Source organism: Nicotiana tomentosiformis, chromosome 9, assembly GCF_000390325.3.
Source record: "Nicotiana tomentosiformis chromosome 9, ASM39032v3, whole genome shotgun sequence".
NCBI lineage: Eukaryota > Viridiplantae > Streptophyta > Magnoliopsida > Solanales > Solanaceae > Nicotiana > Nicotiana tomentosiformis.
Window position 1 is genome coordinate 19,047,971 of NC_090820.1, and position 14,050 is coordinate 19,062,020.

Sequence of the window (14,050 nt, forward strand, 5' to 3'; positions counted from 1 at the left end):
TCGAGCTCGAGCAAGCACTCACTCGACCATAAAGCCTGCGGGCTTCATTATTTCGAGTTCGAGCAAAAACTCACCTGACTATTAAGCCTAAGGGCTACTCTTACTTCGAGCTCGAGCAAGCACTCGCTCGATCATAAAACCTACGAGCTACTCTTGCTTCGAGCTCGAGCAAACATTCTCTCGACCATAAAGCCTACGGGCTACATTACTTCGAGTTCGAGCAAATACTCACTTGATTATAAAGACTATAAGGTCCGACTTTGATCAAATTACCTAAAGCCTCGAACTTATGAAAACTTTCATAAGGCATGAATAAATCAAAATTTTTCACAAGGCAGAAAATGAAACAAAGACAAGATGGGAAAGGAAAAAATCTTTATATATACATAATAGTATTTACAAGGTCCGATCAGGACCCTACACAAAAAGATCAAAAAAAGAAAAAACCCTAAGGTTCCTGATTTTCTCCGGGGGCAGTTCTTCTCCATCGAGCTCCTCCCCTCTCTCAGACCCACTCTTGCTCTCATCATCATCATCGTCATCATCGGAAGCTAAGGCTCCAACATCGACTTCAAGCTCTTTAGCCTTTATTATCTCTTCGGTAAGGTCGAAACCTCGAGCATGGATCTCCTCAAAGGTTTTCCTCCGAGATTGGCATTGGGAAAGTTCAGCAATCCAATATTCCTGAGTTTGAGCGGTCTCGACTGCCTTTCTCGCTTGTACTTGAGCGACTTCAGCATCAGCCCGGTAGACGGCCACAATCGCCTCTGCCTCGACCTTTGCCTTTTCAGCTTCAGACTTGGCCTTTGCAAGTTCGGAAGCCAACCGAGTCTCGAGCTCCTCTATCCTCTTCGCCTGAGTTGTGCCTTTTTCCTTCATGCCTCGAAGCTGACTTTCGACCCATGACAATTTAGATAAAGCAGTTTCCTTTTCTGTAGCGAAGCGGTCCATACCTTATTTCCAACCCAAGGTCTCCGCCTTTATCATATCGACCTCCTCATGGAGCTACTCGATCATCTCGATCTTCTGCTGCAGCTGTGAGATTGAAATGTTAGCCACCATTCCCGAATCGAGCCCATGAGTTTTTAAGATTTTTATTACCTACTCAGTCAGGTCGGTCAGGTCTTGGTGAGCCTTCGACAATTTGGCTCGGAGGTCCTTGATCTTCTCTTCTCTTTGCCCACAGAGAAGTTTAAGGGCATTCCTCTCCTTCGTGAGACCTCGAAGGTCTGCCTCATATCGACTCAACTCAGCTCGAGACCGAGAAAATGCTTCTCGATTAAACGCTGAGGCCTACGCAGAAAGAAGAAAAGAAGTTAGACAGGAAGAGAAAAACAAACACAAGGGTAATACCAACAAGAGGAGAAAAGGCTTACCCGATTCAGAGCTTGTTGCACTTTGTTGAAAAGGCTAGATGCCTCACCCAGGTCCTTCCTCGAGACCTCCAAATCTCTCAGGCCAGTAGCATCTTCAACCCTAGTAAAATAATCACGGAAAGGATCTTCCTTTCCGTGGCCTCCTTCAATGGAGTGTGTCTTCAAGGCCCGAGCTTCTTGAATCATCTCCTCGGAAATCGAAGGTAGCAGCGGGGAGCCTACGAATTCCATTACCCCAAGTGGATCACTTGGGTCGATCTCTCCATCTCGGCGAGCCTCGGGATCAGCCCCCACAGCCGTACCCACCGTTGGCTCATTATGGTGGGAGGCATCCTCGATCCTCGATGGCTCGAGGACATCGCCCGATTCTTTTTCTGAGATTCCCTCATCTCGAGATGGAATCTCTGCAGCCTTCACTGATTTAGTGGCCTTTGGGGCCTCGGTGCTCATTCTCACTCGGGCTTCCAGCCCAGAATTGTCTTCTTCTTCTCCTTCATCTTCATCCCTTAGACGCCGAACAGAGTGTTCGGTCAGGAGGATGATGTTTTTCCTCGCTTTACGTGCTGTCCTCTTCTTAGGTTCGGGATCCTCCGAGGTTAGGATTATTTTCCTCTTTCTGTCCTTCGCCGATTTTGGTACCGGGATCAAAGTCTCCCCCTCACCAGATAAGGGCCTCATGATAATATCTTTGCCAAGGCTAGTATGAAAGGAAATCAAGTAAGAAATTCTTCAAACAAAATCGTCAAAAGACGCAAAAAAGGAGCTTACCATGAGTTTTGGCCTCCCATCGGCCCTTTGATAGATCGCGCCATGAGCGCTCGGTGTATGAAGAAGTCGAAGCCAGGTCCCGAACCCAATTCTTGAGGTTAGGAATTGCATCAAGCATCCAAGCAATCACTACATCATGGAAAAAGGTCATCGATGAGAAAAAGCAAAGGAGCAAAACAATTAATAGGAACTAGCTGGGGATTGTACTTACGCTTCATGTTCCATTGCTCGGGAAATGGAATCTTCTCGACTAGGATTAGGTCGGAAGTCTTCACTCGAACGAACCGACCCATCCAACCTCGGTCCTTGTTCTCGTCTATGCTCGAGAACAGCACTTTGGTAGCCCGGCGCTGGAGCTTTATTAACCCACCTCGATAGAGGCGGGGGCTGTACAACCTAATAAGGTGATCGAGGGTGAAAGGCATCCCCTCAACTTTGTTCACAAAGAAGCGAATCAGAATACCGATTCGCCAAAAAGAAGGATGGATTTGGCCTAAGGTTATTTGGTATTGGAGGCAAAATTCGATGACAACGGGGTCGAGGGGGCCCAACGTGAAAGGGTAAGTGTAAACACTTAAATACTTCTTCGGGAGTCGGGATTATCACTTCTTTGTTTTTCTAGTGGCAATCTTTCCTTACCTGTTTAAGGTATCCCTCCGTTATCGAGCACATATACCTCGATACCGGCTCGCATCGACTGGGCGGAGCTTTGTTGGTCTTAAAATCGAAAGTGAGAACGCACCCCCCGGGAACACATTCCTCAGGTCGTGGCTCCACATGTGTTTTGTCGCCGGCAGGCCGTGAGGAAGAAGCGTTTTCTTTTTGAGGAACATTTTTTGACGTTTTCGCCATTTGGATTTAAAGATTGAAAATAGAGGGAGATGACAAGATTTGGTGTTCTAAAGAGAGATTTTGTAGTGAAAATCACAGATTCACAGATGAAGAACTCAGAAGATGCGAAAAGGAACTTAGAAGATTTGGAGATTGAAGATCTAAAAGTAAAAAATGGTAAAAAGAAGAACTATTTATAGAGTTGGCAATGACGATTCAATATCAGCGGTGGCCGACCATCGTCTGACACGCGTTTAATGCCTTGGTAAATGAACCGATGAGATATCTATCACGTACGTCATGGTCGGGCTCGATGCAAATATCAGTGTATATCTAGTCATGCCGTTGGAAAATCATGTCGTTTCTCGCCACATCCTTCCCGAGAAATGAGGGGACTATCTGTATACGGTCAAAATCGGTTTCTACCTTCGTATGATTAGTCAAGATTGGAACGTAATGGACCGAAGGTCGTCTTCATAATATCGAGATGAGATTTGAAGCCAAGATACCGAGCTCAAGTTTCAGGGACCAATCAAATACCGAGCTCGAAGTCACTATCGAGCTCAGGTCCAAATCGAACTACGATGTGAAGTGGTGTTATCGAGTTCAAGAGCCAGAGACCGACCAATACCGAGACCGAGTCAATACCCGGCCCCGAGTCAATATTGAGCTCGAGCCAATATCGATCTCTAAATCTGGAGATCGACCAATACCAAGTCCGATCAAGATCGAGCTAAGAGACAAGAGCCGTTATAGTCGCACTAAGGGAGAGAATCTCGGCGGGAATTAAGGAAAAGCCAATTAACTAATCTATCATGGGATCCCCACTATATATATTTTATATCTAAAGTAGGATTTTCTTCACTATAAGAAAAATGACTATCATTTCTATAAAAAAAGGCATCTACACACTCCCATATTGAAAAGATTATTGAGATTCATATAGAGATTATCCTTTTGTGAGCCTTGTACATTGATTCATCTTGCTTGTTCATAAATCGTTTCTACTCAGTTTGGTTTGTATTTCATTCCTTTTTTACAATCAATATTCGATATTTTTCTACATACTTTTCCGATTTGTGTCAATTTATAACACGTATCTTTAGAACTACGTATAAATTCAACTCTATCTATTTTTTGGATAAACAATTGTATTTATAAGTTTAACTCCCTTTAAGAATGACATTTGACAATTAAGTGAAACTAAAACATAAAAACCAAAACCGAGAAAAATCGTTTATGAGAAAAACTATAGGTCGATACAAAGAAGAAAAGCTTCATGAGTTTTGATTCACTAGTAAAAACTGTATGTACTTTTTTTTAAGAGCCATGACTATTCTCTCTGGAGCAAAAGGCACGGTGCCCAATTAGACTTCACCGTAAGCATTGGTGAGGTTACGGAATAAGTTCATAATATAAATTAGACTTTTATTTTATAGGTAAGTTCATAATAAAAAAAAAATTTTAAAAAGAAAAAACCTATCATAATATTTAAAATGTAAACAATAAAGATTGATAATTTAGAGGGTAATTAAAATAGATATTTGGCCACCGAAAATTTAAGAAATTATTAATAATTTAGAAGGTAAAATAGATATTTGACCGCCATTTAAGAAATTATTAAGTAACTTTTGTGTTAAAAACAAAAAAAAAAATGATTTTACTACGTAATTTGGAATAGTTAAATGAACCATAATCCAATCTAGTTCCTTCATAAATTAAACACAAACAGCGTAACTCACACAAACATGACAATATCTTCATAACGAATAACAGAACATCTCTTCTCAAGTTTGCAGAAGTTGAAGAGGGTTATTAAAAAGAAACAACAAGAAACAATGTCAACTCTTTACCACCATCTCGGATGTTATTAAGCTATTTGCGAACTAGAGGAGGCTTCGGCTTCATCTTGTGATCTGGTTAAATCTGTGCACAAGAAGAAATGTTCAAGGATCATGTTTAATCTTAGGAGTCTTATATTTATATTAGACAAAAGACTTGATATCTGATTTTTTTCAGACTACAATGAATACTTTGCTATTAGGACCTATTTTTAATGTGGGGAATAGTGTAAATATATAGAGACAACTGAAGAAAATATTAATGCAGGTAGATAACTCACCTTCAATTGTCGCAGAAGTGATCTCGTGGAGCATATCTGCAAATGGTTTAGGCATCTTTGTTATCTCTACCTTTCTGAGAGCAGTGAGGAATTTGAAGTCATGTAGGATCCTCAGTTTCTTGCAATTTTCAATTCTTATGTTACAGAGCTTGGGCATAGAATTGTTATTGACAGTCCAACTCTCCAAAAATATCAAATTCAAGATTTCTAAACGTTTGAGTTCAGTAAAACCAGAAGGAGGACTGACCATATCCGTCCCTTCAAATGCGTTATCATCGAGGACTAGAACTCGTAAATTAGGAAGCTTAGATAATTTTTCCATGGGATCTTTCTCAAGTTCAGAGCCAATCAGGACTAACTTGGCCAAACTTGGGGAGATTTTGTTTTTCGATGGTAGCTCGCGGATATGCCCCTCAATGCAAATGATTCGAACAGCCTGATATTTCAATAGTTCCCTGATAGCAGAATGCCTGTTATCTTCATAGCAGTCAAAGTTTCTGACATCAATAGACAACTGGATCTGTTTGTTTGAAGGTTGTTTCATATGCTCGTTGATAAACTGTAGGTCAGTGAGATCACCGTCAATCTTAACAGCTAGGTTATGAAGTTCGGTCAATGTCTGCAGATCAGTAACATTGCACACTCTTGTGATGAAGTTCTCTACTGTCTCAAGCTCTGTCAAGCCATCCAACCTCAATTTGTCTCCAGTGTATGTTCGAAACATCCGTGGAAGATAGAGATGTTTCATTTTTCTCATCTTCCACAGCACGTTTGGCAGAATCACCTCAGTAATCAAATCATCCACTCGCAAGTCAAGTACTTGTAAGTATAACAAATTACTAATAGCCAATGGTAACTGATTCAAAATACATCTCTTGAAACTCAAATATCTCAAGTGGACTAGCTTGGATATACCTTCTAGTAATCCATTTTGTCTAATGTTAGACATCCCATCAACTGAGAATTCGTCCCATCCAATATCAACCCCATCAAAATCAAGAAGTCTAAGCAGCCTTAACTCTTCGACATCAAACTTACCTGACAATCGTACAGGAGTCCTACCTTGCTGCTTGTGTGCGTCAAGGATATGTAGGCTATGAAGGTTCCTAGTGCGCTCTTTCTTGGCCAGAATGCCGCTATCCTCTAGCTTTTCTAGGCACACGAACAAGCGTCGTGTTTTGTTTCTTGAAGATGATGAAGAGAAATCTGAACCTAGCTGAGAATCAATAATGTGGCTGGAATTTATCTGGTTACCCTTTGATATACATAGTTGTCGCATCATTCTAGAAATGCGGCAAAATTTGAGTCTTCTAACACTTGGAACTTCCTCTTCTTCAACCTCAACCATATTCATCCTTGCAAGTTCTGTTAGATAGTTCTCTGCGACACTGATATCTTGCGGCTTTACTAAGCCTTCGACGATCCAGAAGTGATATAACTTGTCTGCGTCAATCACTGAGTCTTCTGGCCAAAGGCCCAAGTAAATAAAACATAGTTTGAGGTGATCTGGTAAGTCATCAAAACTTGGAGCTAAAACTTGTAGTACATTGTCAGTTAGAAATGACATTAAGTTTTGATGCACTATATTCCACTCGTCCAGGCTTTCTTTACCTGCCAACTCTTGACCGAGTTTGATGATCGCCGCTGGGACCCCTTCACAGCGTTTCACCATCTCCCTCCCTATATTCTCCTTCTCTGCGCTAAGTTTATCTTCTGCCAACGAGAAATCGAGAATTTAACAAAAAAGGAAAAGGTGACATTAAAGTTTTTTTCACTTTTTTTTTTTAAGGTTTCAACCAAATCTATGTCTAAACGTAGCTACTTCACCATTCTTTTTCCTTTCATACCGCCTATTTCAGCCTAGCTACTTGTATTCAACCGAAACATTACCACCTATTAATTTTTGAAATTTAACTTATAGGTTACTTACCCTCTCATACCGCCTATTTCAGACATTAAAGTTTTTTCCACTTTCTTACAGGTTACTCATTATAACAAATATGGACTGACAACTAACAGAACATATATAAATGACCCATTACAAGTCAAAACACAATGATATTGTAGAAAAGATGACATTAAAGTATGGGTCGCAATTTTACCATTCGTTTCCCTCTCAGATTGCCTATTTTCAACTTAGCTACATGTTACCACTTACCACCTATTTTAAGATATAGTGGAGATTTGTTGTGAAAAAGATGAGCTGATTAATTTTCTACTCTTTCTTGTATGGTATTCGCCTATTTTAATAGATTTATTTAGGGATGGCAAAATTGATAAATTCTAGAGTCTTCTACCATATAGAGAGCAGAAATGAAGAGAGAAGAGCAGAAGATGAACTCGACAAGGAATAAACTCACATTCTCATTGATGGAAAAAATCATCTAAACCTGAAAGATGTACAATATAAGCTCTTATATACACATGTAACAAACTATCACTAACCTCTACTGTTAACTTAGCTGGTGACAATTGTCACCACGAACTGACTAACTAACTTAACTAACTAACATGACTAATATACACACTTCAACAAAAATCAGCACAAGAAGCATAGTTCGTCCAATTTAACTTTAAACTTGTTATTTTATTTATTTTACCTTTAATGAGATTTTTTTTTTATAGCCACGCAAAAACTGAAAGATATACAAAGTTTTTTACCCTTTAGATGCTGTTCGATTACCAAAAGGATAGACAAGGATATCTCATGGATTAGTTATATCAATACAATCGCGTATTCTATCCGAGTAACCAAACAATCCCTTGAGCTTTTAATACTATAAACTTAATTTTTTTTTTTCTTAAACTTAGTGTCAAGTCAAACTCGAATGCATGTACGTACCTCGATTGTGTCGCCGGTATTCTTCCATAAATAACTCCCATGCGTGGTTTTCCTTCAGTCCGCGCACAGTGTAGACTGATGGTGGCTTCAGAAAACCATATTCAGCTACTTGTCTCTTCCGCGTCGTAAGCAATATTCTGTGACGACCCTTGTTGGTAATTGGTGAGAAACGGTCATCTAAGAGTATACGCTGCACTTCATCCAGAACTTCAGTAGACCATATATCATCTAGAACAAACAGGAATCTTCCACCTTCACTAAGTTTTCTAAAGATTATATCAACTAACTGATCTTCTGATTTATTGGTACAATTTTTTCTGTCAAAATAACGAGCAATTTGCACAAGTATGTTTCCTGGGTTAAACGTGGAAGATACAGGGATCCAGATTCTATGAAGAAATTTGTACCAAATCTCAGGGTGGTCATAGATCTCGTAAGCAAGAGTTGTTTTTCCCACTCCGCCAGATCCACATAGTGAAATGACTTTTAAGTCCTCGGACTCGTCCATTAGATATTCAATAACCTCAATTTTATCTTCCTTGAGCCCCATGGAATTGCGATCTGGCCGACTGTAATAATTGAGCCTTTCCCATTCGTCTTTCTCTCTTAATTCTGCAGGCAAGTCAGATAGGAGGTAAGATAACTTTTGAAGGGCATGTTTGACCTGATAGTATAATTCTTTGAGCTCAAACTTGATGCTAGCATGTGGATCATGAGACTTTGAAAGACAAGAGGGTAAATTCAAACATGTAATTTTGCTAGAATTTTTTCTTAGACCATGATTTTTAACGGCTTCCTCAGTATGACAGGCAGCTTCGTCAATTTTGGTGATCAACTGCTCTATTGTATTGCTTTGATTTGGACCTGCATTCTTTAGAATTGACTGGTTATCCATAAGCAGTTTAGTTAAATCCTGGATTTGTTCACCTAATCCAATATCTGTGGTTGTTTCTTCATCGGACAACCGACGAAATCTTTCCATGGCAAAGAAGATTTCGAGCTCCTTCATTATCGTCTAGCTACGTACCACGGTAAAACCTCCAAAAGAGTTCAGCTTTCTTAAAAAATAAGAAAAAAGGAAAATTATCAATTTGAGAAGTTCAGCCAAAAGGATTGAGAATTTAAGGAAAGAAAATATTCACGTTTAACGAAAGAAGACTATAGCTGGACCGAAAAGCTGGACAACTTATACAATGGTGAAAGAAGTTTTAACTCTCAAGGCATGTATTAAAACATTTTTTCTATCTCCGTTTTGGATGGTTGTTAAGTATCGTTTCATAATTTATCGTATTGTATTGTACTGTATCATTTAATAAATACAATATTTTGATAAATTGTATCGTTTGTCGTTGTTTTATCATATCACGTACCAGCAACATGAAGAATAAACTTGTAGTATTACAAAAAATATTTATGGTACGGAGTAGAATTATTATATAAAAAGGTAGGATAAATGATTATTTAATAATAATAAAGGGCAAGATAAGAAAAAAAGACAAGTTAATGACGCGACCGCACCAAATCAGTCGTTACATAAAGTGACATTTTTTATCGTTACGTAACGACGAATTTAACGATACAATACAATAGAATTTAAGTAACAATCAAAACAAACATTGTATTTAAAGTAACAATACAATACAATAGATAACAACCCTCCAAACGGGCATTTTTAACATTTTTTATAACGGCAAGAGTGTTTTGATTTGCAAAGTCAGTATAACATAAGTTAAATATAAACTATTTTATAAAATTAGGGACAAATTTCTTTTAGTTGGAGGCGGCATGCCGAAAAAACCTATCAACATATTTGGACATTTAGTTATAGGAACTTTGACTTTTGAGGGGAACAATGTATATAGGCTTAACTCCCTTCAAATTGATGTGCTGCCGCCTATGTATTGACCATTGACATCTCCATTTTGGTGCCAAGTGAAAGCTTTCAATATAGGCTATGGTTTTCTTTCATTAAACGTGAATATTTTCTTTCCTTAAATTCTCAATCCTTTTGGTTGAGCTTCTCAAATTGATATTTTTCTTTTTTTCATATTTTTAAGAAAGCTGAACTCTTTTGGAGGAGGATTTAGCGTGGTAGCTAAACGATAATGAAGGAGCTCGAAATCTCAGTTGCCGTGGAAAGACTTAGTCGGTTGTCCGATGAAGAAACAGCATTGGAAATTGGATTAGATGAACGCATCGAGGATATAACTAAACTGTTACAAGATAATCGGTCTATTCTAAAGAACGATGATCCAAGTCAAAGAGAGACAATAGACGAGTTGATCACCAAAATTGACGAAGTTTCATTTAATATAGAGAACGCCATCGGAAATCATGGTCTATCAAGGAACAATTCTAGAAAATTTAGCATGGGATGTATGTCATGTTGCATACAAAGCCAAGATGATCCATATTTTAGAATCAAGTGTGGGCTAAGAGAACTGTACGACGAGGTCAAACATGCTCTTGAGAAGTTATCTTACTTGCCTGCGACAAATGAGAAAGACGACGAATGGAAGAGGCCCGATTACTATTACAACCTCCCATCTGATCGCGATGTTGTTGGCCTCAAGAAAGTTAAATCTGAGCTACTCCAATGCCTCATCGATGAGTCTGAGTACTTAAAAGTCATTTCACTCTGTGGAGTTGGCGGAGTAGGGAAGACCACTCTAGCACACGAAGTGTTCAAAGACCCAGGGATTGAGTTAGAATTTAATTTTCGAATCTGGATCCCTGTTTCTTCCGAGTTTAACACCAAAGACATACTTATGCACATTCTTAGCTGCATTGAATCACGTCGTCATTTAGCCGACAAACCGCAAGCCGAGTTGGCTGATGATATTATATTTTCTATTAAAAAAGGTGGAAGATTCCTGTTTGTTCTAGATGATGTATGGTCGACTCGAGTTTTGGATGAACTGCAGCGTCTACTCTTATCAGCTAAGAAGAAGGGTTCCAGTTCCAGCATATTGCTTACCACACGGAAGAGGCAAGTAGCTGAATACGGTATTCTGAAGCCGCCATTCGTCTACACAGTGCGTCGCCTCATGAAAAACGACGCCTGGAAGTTATTTATGGAAGAATACCGGCGACACAATCAAGGTACGTACCTATATTTCTCGGCCATCCTAGAAGCTGTTACCAAATCCGGGTTCCAGCATATTGCTTATTTAGTGGATACAATTTCTTTTTTTTTTTTTTGGAGTAAATGTGTTGTACCTTTTTTGTTAAACAACCCTCGATTTCTCGTTGGCAGAAGATAAACTCAGCGCAGAGAAGGAGAATATAGGGAAGGAGATGGTGAAACGCTGTGAAGGAGTCCCAGTGGCGATCATCAAACTCGGTCAAGAGTTGGCAGGTAGAGAAAGCCTGGACGAGTGGAATATAGTGCATCAAAACTTAATGTCATTTCTAACTGACAATGTACTTCAAGTTTTAGCTCCAAGTTTTGATGACTTACCAGATCACCTCAAACTATGTTTTATTTACTTGGGCCTTTGGCCAGAAGACTCAGTGATAGATGCAGAGAAGTTATATCACTTCTGGATCGTCGAAGGCTTAGTAAAGCCGCAAGATATCAGAGTCGGAGTAACAGCGTTAAATGTAGCAGAGCAATATCTAACAGAACTTGCAAGGATGAATATGGTTGAGGTTGAAGAAGAGGATGCTCCAAGTGTTAGAAGGCTCAAATTTTGCCGCGTTTCCAGAATGATGCGACAACTATGTATATCAAAGGGTAACCAGATAAATTTCAGCCACAGGATTGATTCTTTGGTAGGTTCAAATTCCACTTCATCATTTTTAAGAAACAAAACAGGACGCTTGTTCTTGTGTCTAGAAAAGCTAGAGGATAGCGGCATTCTGGCCAAGAAACAGCACACATGGAATCTTCATAGCCTACATATCCTTGACGCACACAAGCGGCAAGCCAGGAGACCTGTACGGTTGTCAGGCAAGTTTGATGTTGAGGAGTTAAGGTTGCTTAGACTTCTCGATTTTGATGGGGCTGAAATTGGATGGGACGAAATAGCAGCTGATGGGAAGTCAATTATTAGACGGAGTGAATTACTGGAAGGGATATCCAAGCTAGTTCGCTTGAGGTATCTGAGTTTCAAGAGATGTATTTTGACTCACTTACCATTGGCTATTAGTAATTTGTTATACTTACAAGTACTTGACTTGCGAGTGGATGATTCGATTACTCAGCTGATTTTGCCAAATGTGCTGTGGAAGATGAGAAAAATTAAACATCTCTATCTTCCACGGATGTTTCGAACGTACGACGGAAAAAAATTGAGGTTGGATGGCTTGACAGAGCTTGAGACAGTAGAGAACTTCATCACAAGAGTGTGCAATGTTACTGATCTGCAGACATTGACCGAACTTCATAACCTAGCTGTTAAGATTGACGGTGATCTCACTGACCTACAGTTTATCAACGAGCATATGAAACAACCTTCAAACAAACAGATCCAGTTGTCTATTGATGTCAAAAACTTTGACTGCTTTGTAGATAACAGGCATTCTGTTATCAGGGAACTATTGCAATATCGAGCTATCCGAATCTTTTGCATTGAGGGGCATATCCGCGAGCTGCCACCAAAAAACAAAATCTCCCCAAGTTTGACTAAGTTAGTCTTGATTGGCTCTGAACTTGAGAAAGATCCTATGGAAAATTTATCTAAGCTTCCCAATTTACGGGTTCTAGTCCTTGATGATAACGCTTTTGAAGGGACGGATATGGTCAGTCCTCCTTCTGGTTTTACTGAACTCAAACGTTTAGAAATCTTGAATTTGATATTTTTGGAGAGTTGGACTGTCAATAACAATTCTATGCCAAAGCTTTCTAGCATAAAAATTGAAAATTGCACGAAATTGAGGATCCCAGATGGCTTCAAGTTCCTCACTGCTCTCAAAAAATTGGAGATTGCAAAGATGCCTAAATCATTTGCAAATATGCTCCGCGGGATAGATGGAAGACGAGACGAAGACTCAGACATAGTAGAGTATGTGAAGATCACTTTTCGGATAACTGATGGTGAGCTACCTATCCAAGTTTTTACTATTTACTGCATCCCTATATAATAGTTATTCACCAGAAAAGCTAGCCAAGTTATTATCGGAATCAATTATTATGTTAAGTTATAATATATGTCTTCTGTAACAACACTTCACTATAGCAGCAAAAAAATATCAAAACAAACGAGACTGTTAGAAAGAAGTTTGACTGTATTCCTATTAAACTATTCCCTCAATAATAATTTAAAAGGCGCTATAATTGAAATCTATTTGTTGTGTTGTGAGAAAATCTATAATCAAGTCTTTTGTGTTTCCCCTATTTTCTTCCATGTACTAAATATAAGACTAATATCCTAAGATTAAACATGATCCTTGAACATTATTTCTCCTTGTTTACAGAAATAACCAGATCACAAGATGAAGCCTCCTCATCAGATGTGCATACAGCTTAACATTCCATGCTGCTATCAATAAAAAATGGTGAAAGACCCTCTCATTGTTGAGTTGAAGTTGATTCCTGCTTCTTTTTTTTTATTTTTTTAAATGTTGTACTCGAGAAGAAGTTTTGTGATTATTTTTTATTATTTGAAGACATTGTCATGTTTGTGTGTCTATGTTTTCTGTGTGTTTAATTTATGAAGGGACTGAATTGGATTATGGTTCACCACTTTTTTCAATGGTTTGATAATAAACTAGGTAATAGTTTGTTTAGCTAAACTTTTAAAATCAGCTTATTTTAATATATTTTTCTCAAAAGTGATTTCAAAGAAGTAAATTTGGTCGGAATTAGTTTGTATGCTTTAAAGTATTTTTCTCAAAAGTACTGGTGAGAAAGAGTTTGTGTTTGACTAATTAATTTGAAAACCACTTTTAAGCAACAATTCGTATTTGACCAAACTCTTAAAAGTACTTCTAAGTGTATTTTATATAAAAAAATACTTTTCAAAAAATTACTTTTAAAAGAAATTATATTTTCTGCTTCTCAAAAACTGATTCTATTCAAAATCACTTTTTTCCTTCTAAAAGCTTGACCAAACACCTTAACTTTGAAATTAAAAAAAAATTGGCAAAAAAAGAAAACACTTTTGGCCG

The 14,050-nt window shown here is 38.6% G+C and overlaps 3 protein-coding genes across 4 annotated transcripts; 1 reads left to right on the forward strand and 2 right to left on the reverse strand.

The window, feature by feature from the left end:
* Positions 1-417: 417 nt before the first annotated feature.
* LOC138898451 (acetyl-coenzyme A carboxylase carboxyl transferase subunit alpha, chloroplastic-like) lies at positions 418-951 on the reverse strand. The gene has a single exon (XM_070184518.1). It carries the CDS (start codon positions 949-951, stop codon positions 418-420), a length of 534 nt encoding a protein of 177 aa, XP_070040619.1.
* A 3,710-nt stretch (positions 952-4,661) lies between these two features.
* LOC104092638 (probable disease resistance RPP8-like protein 2) lies at positions 4,662-8,948 on the reverse strand. Its single transcript, XM_009598286.3, has 3 exons — positions 7,940-8,948; positions 5,098-6,810; positions 4,662-4,901 (listed from the first exon to the last, which is right to left on the reverse strand). Exons 1-3 carry the CDS (start codon positions 8,946-8,948, stop codon positions 4,846-4,848), a joined length of 2,778 nt encoding a protein of 925 aa, XP_009596581.1. The 3' UTR covers positions 4,662-4,845.
* Positions 8,949-9,478: 530 nt separating this feature from the next.
* On the forward strand, positions 9,479-13,635 carry LOC104092637 (probable disease resistance RPP8-like protein 2). Of its 2 annotated transcripts, none has more exons than XM_009598285.4 (3): positions 9,479-11,041; positions 11,199-12,977; positions 13,358-13,635. In XM_009598285.4, the coding sequence occupies exons 1-3, from the start codon at positions 10,045-10,047 to the stop codon at positions 13,408-13,410; spliced, it is 2,829 nt and encodes a 942-aa protein (XP_009596580.1). In that variant the 5' UTR covers positions 9,479-10,044; the 3' UTR covers positions 13,411-13,635. The 2 variants fall into 2 exon arrangements, with proteins under 2 accessions (XP_009596580.1, XP_070042200.1); XM_070186099.1 differs by having other exon boundaries at positions 9,481-11,041; positions 11,196-12,977.
* Positions 13,636-14,050: the final 415 nt, after the last annotated feature.